Below are 7155 nucleotides of genomic sequence, written 5' to 3' on the forward strand. Positions count from 1 at the left end.
GGTTTTGAAAATGAACAACTACCAAACTTCCATGGAACTCCTAAATTTAAAATTCAAATTCAAATAACATTTTTTGGAATTGGTTTTTTAAAGGTCATAGAATTTTGTCATCTACTACCTTGAAGCTTCAGATCATGGTTTTGGATCCTACAAATTGATCCCAAGGACCCTTAGTACAGGTGAAATCCTTACTAAAAATGAGTGAGCTTCTATTGGCACCCCAACTTTTACTTATTCTAAACCATTCACTGATTTTCTTTATTTTTAATTGGGGTGTAATAAGTAAAAGTTGGGGTGTCAATAACAGCTCTGTTCTAATACAACTGGGCAAGGAGAAAAAATAAATATCTAGGGATTGGTATAAATCTTCCAAGGATTCAATTTACTTAGAAATCCTTTGATACCATCCTACCAAGTTTGCATGGTTTTAAAATGGATTGCAATATTACTACATGTATCATCCATTAATTTAGATTAAAGATGATCTCACTCGCTAAAACTGATGTGGCAAGTACACAGGATCACAAATCTTTCTTTTACTTATGTATCCTGAAGAAAAGGATCTATGATTTTATGCACGGCCACGTCAGTTTATCGCCACTCATTAATTTATGATATCATTTTATAGTAAAAGCACTTATGGTGTTTATTCATGTCTTTATGGCATTGTAAATTGGTAATATCATTACTCTTTAAAATTCATCACACCCCAAGATGGCTTGTGAATCGTATCCATGATAATTGTATTTGGCTGAAATTTTAAAAATAACGACAATCAACCGAGCAAGTAAGTGGAGTGTCTACTTGTCCTCGTCCACTATGGTACTCGAGTGAACTCCACTTAACTATAATTAACCATAGTTTTAAAACCCAAAAAACATAACTCGACTCAAATGTCTTTTGAGTCGAATCAAGTCAAAACTTGGAAATTTTACTCGATTGATTCAAATTAAAATATTTAATGACATAAATACCCTCATCTAGAGAAATGCCGTTGATTTTCACCCTAAGTATATCTCTCTCTTCTTCAACCTTAAGATCTCTCTTCTTCAAGTCTAATATATATCTCTTGTAACCTTTTCAATAATAAAGAAGATGGATTATTTGGGCTTAAAAAGAGTTTGCTTTAAGCGATTGAAGTCAATTGATTGAAGATGAGCTGAATGGGTTGAAAAACGTGAAGATGTTGGCTTTTCCATTTGAATAATCAAGGGTTTTATTCTACAGGTTGATGCCTATGGATTGAGAATCAAGTTGAACAAGTTAAAAAAGCTGAAAATGATAGATTTTTTTATAGAAAAATCAAGGATTTTCTTCGAGAGTTTGAAACCAAAGGATTGAAGATGAGGTATAATGTTTTATAGAGCTTGAAGATGATTGATTTTTAAGAGAAAAATAAGTGAATTGGAATGATTGAGTTTGCAAATTGGTTAATACCATTGTATGTCATGAATTCAGTGTGAATCTTAATGATTATTGGAGATGCTCTTTAAAAAAAAAGAATAATTTATCAAAACAGTACAGTTTTCAACATTAATTATCAAAACATTAAACTGTAGCAATTAATTCTGAAAACGGTAATTTTACCGTTTTTGGAATTAATATTTTTTACCAAAATGGTAAAAACAGGAAAATGTAAATTTTTTTTTACAGAAAATACCCTTTTTTGTTTTACATATGTATTTACCATTTTAACCTTAGAAATAAATTAAAATCCAACTAAATCTTTCTTTTCTTTTTAATCTTCCCAACACTAAATAGAACTATAAAAGAGGAGAGAATTTTTTTCATAATTTTAGTCAAAAAATAAAAAAGGGTATTTTCAGTAAAAAAAATTTACATTTTACTGTTTTTACCGTTTTGGTAAAAAATATTAATTCCGAAAACAGTAAAATTACCATTTTCGAAATTAATTGCTATAATTTACTGTTTTGGTAAATAGTCGAAATGTGGTGCATGTTTTGGTAAATTTGCCTAAAATAAAATAGCTAAAATGTGACTAAATAGTGACTTTATATCAAGACCTCTCCATATTGAAGAAAAGCCTTGACTGCTACAACCAATTGTTGTATGTTGATGAAAGATGACTTAAAAATATAAAAATACAACTTTTCAAGTAATATATCATTTGGATCTTGATGGATATAGAGATAGATCCGTATCCAACTCGGGTCAAGGGACATCAACCCATATTTGAACCAAATTTTAATTCGGATATACTTGATGAAATCAAACCCGCTAAATTTGGATTCGGATCACTTGGATTTTGGATAAAATCCGTAGTCCTCGCATCAAGTTGATTTAAAATACAAAAACTCAAATGTAATTTTAACATTTATATATTCATTAATAAGTTATTATTTTGCCAATGGGAGACAAGTTTTCAAACTATGCGTGAGATAGAGTACCCTCTAATAAATCTATTCAATATTTTGTTCTAATTATTATTGTTTCCAAACACCAAATGAAAACACAATATTTATATTTAGGAAAATGCTGAAATGACAAAAAGAATTTACTACGATTCTCACAAGTCTGCCGTGGGATGTGCACATAACCATAGATGTGTTTTCTTGCGATACAAGTAAAAATCATCTATGATTATGTATGCATGTCCACGTCAGAATTGTTAGAATCACAGTAAATTCTGTGTCACCCCAGCACGACTCATATATGAATTGATCCACAAAAATTGAACCCGGGTGTACCATCCCTGCCAAACAAATATGAATTTTTTTTCTGTTGAATTCAGTACTGAAAACATTGCGAGTATGGTTATAGCCATAGTTTTAAGACTCATCTCCGATGCAAATTGAGTCAAATTGATGACTTAGCAAGTCTGAATCACCTTGAAATCCAAGTAATTGGTTGAGTTGACTCGGTCAATTTTCAAATCAACTCAACGAATTATAAACTAAACACTGCATGTCAGATCTGTGTTTTCAACCATACCTATTGAGAACCACTTGCACCAATGCTTAAAGATGACCTCGCATACTCCTGGAAGAGAAAATGATTAGCTTCCAGTATAACAACTGAAACATCAACACTAGAAAAATTAAAAGATTTGTGATATATGCAACTCAAGACTGTAGCCCCATTCTTAGTTTAAATATGTAAAAAAAAAAAAAAAAAAATTGAAAATTGAAATGTTAATGAATGGAAAGTGCTATAATTTAATTTAAAACTCAACATTATTGGAAAAAATTTCATAATATTTTAAAATAAATAAAACATTTTATTTTAATTTTTCCTAAGTAAATGAATGCATTTTCATTATGAAATCAAAAAGTTGATTCCATAAAGTGTTGGAGGTGACTCTCGCACGTTACCAAATAATGGGTTGAAATTATCTTATTTACTAGGGACAACAAACATTTCAAACTATTTGCAAATCAAAAAATAAATAATAAAAAAAGGTAATTTTGATAAATAAGTTGTATTTCTATTTTATTTTTATTTTTTATAAATTAAAAAATGACCGAACTTCAAATTGTGATTTTAACCCTATTGTAAATGCACATAGATAATTAAGGGGTATTTTAGTGTAAAAATAACAGAGCATATATACCGTGCTTAAGTTGGGGATGTGTGATATCTTGGGCCAATATTCGCCACTCTCCTTCTGGCACTGTTCTGCTAGCAATGGACAATAGGAAATTTCGAGAGTTTGAAGCGTGGTGGGCAGTCCCTCCTTTGGCAAGGTTGCTAGTCTTTCACAATTGTAGATAGACAATTCTTTAAGGGAGATGAGGTTTTTCAATCCATTTGGCAAGGATGCAAGTTGAGCAAGGTTCCAAATATGCAACTTTTGAAGGGTTACTAGGTATTGTAGACCCTCATCTAGAGTAACCAACTCTTCACAATCATGGATAACAACCTGTCTGAGTGCTTTTAAGTTCTTGAACGAACTACAGGGTATGCCCTGTAGATTTTTAAAACTAACTATCCACAAGGAGGAGAGAGAGTTGAAGTAAGATAGAGAGCTTAATATCCTCTCATTGCAATTGCTTAAATATAACTCACGAACATATGTCAAAAACCTTGGAAGAGCAATCAAACTCATGCAATCAACAATTCGAAGTGTATGGAGGCAAGGGAAATCACCCTTTTCTTCAGTGCCACTACTCCATTCTACTAAATTTGGGAATGAACTAATATAAAGCTCTTCCATTGAGGGAAAAGCCTTATTAAACTGGTTTCCATCAACAAAAAAATCACCACCGGATAGACTAAATCTCTTGAGGGAAGGTAGCTGCCAGAGAGGAGGGAGGGTTTGACATGATTTACAATCCCATATCACCACTTCCTCTAGTTTGGAGAAAGACGGATCACCAATCCAGCTTGGAAATCTTTCACCATTGTAGCCTTCAATATTTAGGATTCTGAGATTAGGGTGAGGTTGGAACCTTTCAAGTATTTCCTCTGCAATACTTATACTCTGATAACCTTCCCATGATAAATCCAACTCCTCATCAATATATTCTCTATTATCCCACACGACCTCTTCTGCATTGATCACATTTTGGAGCCCAGAAATCTGCAATCGACCTCTGAGGTTAATCAATTTCATCAATTGTCCTATCTCATGCCCACTATCTTTACCAACAATGAACTTTGACAGTGTCCGTAGACATGTTAATCCCCCAATTCCATTTGGTGTTGAACTCATATACTTGGTTGGAAAGGTAAGATGTCGTAGGTTAATCAGGTTTCTTGTGTCCTTGGGTAACTCAACCAATCTATGACAGCCACTAAGATCTAATGTCTGAAGATTATAAAGGCTACTCACTGATTCAGGCAATCTTTTTATATAAGAAGATGAAAGGGCAAAGTATCGTAGGTGTTTCAAATTGCCAATTGAATCGGGCAACTTTGTCATTCTTTTACCATCCAATTCCAGCACACGAAGGAATTTCATTTGTTGGAATAGATTAGTGAGGACACTTTCAGTTCCAAACTCCCGGAACACTAGTAAAGTGTGAAGCCTTTTGCAATTAAGAAACCGCTCAAATATTGTAAGATCATTTGCTGTATGAGTGATGTGAGAAGCATACCGAGCCTTTTCAGGAAAATGAATTAATTTTTCGTCCTCCAATCTAAAAGATTCACCTTCGGAAAGTGATTGTGCTAGATCATGAATCAGATCATGCATCTTATACACCAATTCATCATATTTATTTTTCTCACACTGGAAGAATGACCTCCATAGCAAATCATCAAAGTAATCACAACCCACATCTTCCATTTCCATTTGCCCCACATTGGATGTAATAAAACCTTCCCCCATCCACAATTTGACCAATTTCTCCTTTTTAAATTCATAGTCCTTGGGAAATATGCTACAATACAGAAAGCACTGCTTTAGATGTGAGGGCAAATGATGATAACTAAATCTTAGAGAATTTAAGATATCATCTTCTCCTCCTTGTGGCAATTTCCATATTTCACTGTTCAAAATGTCTTTCCATTTTCTTTCTTGTTTCGTACCTTGTAAGACGCCTCCGAGTGTCTTTGCAGCCAAAGGTATACCCCTGCACTTTTTTGCAATTTTCTTGCCAACCACCACCAGATCTGGATGCTCATCCCAGCTCTCAGTTAGAAATGCTCGTTTTCCTAGCAATAACCAACAATCTTCATCTGACAAAATTCCCAAGGGATAACCATGAATAGTGCCCATGATCCGTGAAACATTTTCACTTCGAGTGGTGACAAGAATTTTACTCCCCTTTGCTCCACATCGCAAGGGAGCACTTAGGACTTCCCACTTTTTAGAATCTTCATTCCAGACATCATCTAATACTAGTAGAAATTTTTTCCTACTCACTATTTTCTTAATTTCTTCAGTGAGTGAGGTTAATTCCTTATAATTAGATGATGTCTTGAAAGTACTCTCTATAATTGCCTTTGACAGTCTTTCCAAATCAAAATCATTAGACACACATACCCATCCTCTTAGATCAAAATGCTTTTCAACGTTCTTGTCGTTATAAATAAGCTGAGCAAGGGTTGTCTTACCGACACCACCCATACCGACTATGGGAATAACAGAGAGCTCCTTTGCAACAGACCCATCAGATACTAACAGATTTATTAAATTCTCCTTATCGTTTTCTCTACCGAGAACAACTGGTTCATGTATCAAGGAGATGGTTTTCGATCTCTTCCCGACTTCAGGTAGCTGAGACCCTCCACCTATTTCACGAAGATGAAGATCATTCCTTTCCTTTGCAATCCTTTCTAATTTCTCATTGATGTCCTTTATCTTATGACTTATCTCATATCGAAATCGAAGCGACTTTAAACCGAAACAGGAAACGATGAAACTGCATACCTGCTTCCACTTGGTAGTTTTATTTTCAGCTTCCACTTTGGATCGTAGAGCTTCAGTTGCAAACTCATCCAATATGTCTTCGGCATCGTAAGCGACATCTTTAAGCTTTGTCATCCAATCTCTCACCTGCTTCGAATGAATTTGCTTTTCCTCAGCATCCTGAAGAACCGATTGAATTGCTGACAAGAAACTAGACAATTTGTCTAACTCCTCCTTAACACCCCATAACAATCCAAACTCTGTTACAATTGAAGAGCTCAGTTGCCCCAATATAGGTTTAAGAAAAGCATATGCAACTGATTCTGCCATGCTTATTATATAAATCTCTTAAGAAGACTATGAAACAGAAAGAAAATTGCAATTGATGACTGAAATTGTTGATGTTGAAGAAGAAGAAGAAGACGAAGAAGAAACAGCCGCGGCAGCAACAGCAACAACTTTTGACTCGTTTTGGGGGATCAGCCATCAATTATGAAACGTAATTCTATTGGCACCCCAGATTTTACTTATTGCACCTCAACTAAATTTAATAAATAAGTCGAGCAGATTAATTCTCATTTTAAGAGAGAACAACATTAACATTAAGTCGTCGGAGTAAATGATTGTTGTTGGTTCATGTTCTCTCTTATGGATTGTTAGTCCAATCAAGTGGCACTAAAAAGAAATTAGTGCACAATGTTTATTAGTGTATCATGGGAACACAGCTGGGTTGCCAACAGAAGTTCATGCCACTTGATTGGATTTAAAGTTGACTGGATTGAACAAATTTTCTGAGTCAACTCCATAATAATCAGTTCGACTTGTTAACACAGCTGACTCAG

At 34.1% G+C, this 7155-nt stretch overlaps 1 protein-coding gene across 1 annotated transcript; it reads right to left on the reverse strand.

The window, feature by feature from the left end:
- Positions 1–1933: 1933 nt before the first annotated feature.
- On the reverse strand, positions 1934–6762 carry LOC147396510 (putative disease resistance protein RGA4). The gene is made up of 2 exons (XM_086451341.1): positions 3572–6762; positions 1934–3000 (listed from the first exon to the last, which is right to left on the reverse strand). The coding sequence occupies exons 1-2, from the start codon at positions 6641–6643 to the stop codon at positions 2953–2955; spliced, it is 3120 nt and encodes a 1039-aa protein (XP_086307467.1). The 5' UTR covers positions 6644–6762; the 3' UTR covers positions 1934–2952.
- Positions 6763–7155: the final 393 nt, after the last annotated feature.

This window comes from Akebia trifoliata, chromosome 8 (genome assembly GCF_017979445.1).
Source record: "Akebia trifoliata isolate Shusen 1 chromosome 8, ASM1797944v1, whole genome shotgun sequence".
Lineage (NCBI taxonomy): Eukaryota > Viridiplantae > Streptophyta > Magnoliopsida > Ranunculales > Lardizabalaceae > Akebia > Akebia trifoliata.

Coding starts and splice junctions, on each gene's coding strand:
- LOC147396510 (XM_086451341.1), bottom strand. CDS start 6,643: ATGGCAGAATCAGTTGCATATGCTTTTCTTAAACCTATATTGGGGCAA. Junction 3,001..3,571: donor ACATCCCCAACTTAAGCACG/GTATATATGCTC, acceptor TTTCTCTTCCAG/GAGTATGCGAGGTCATCTTT.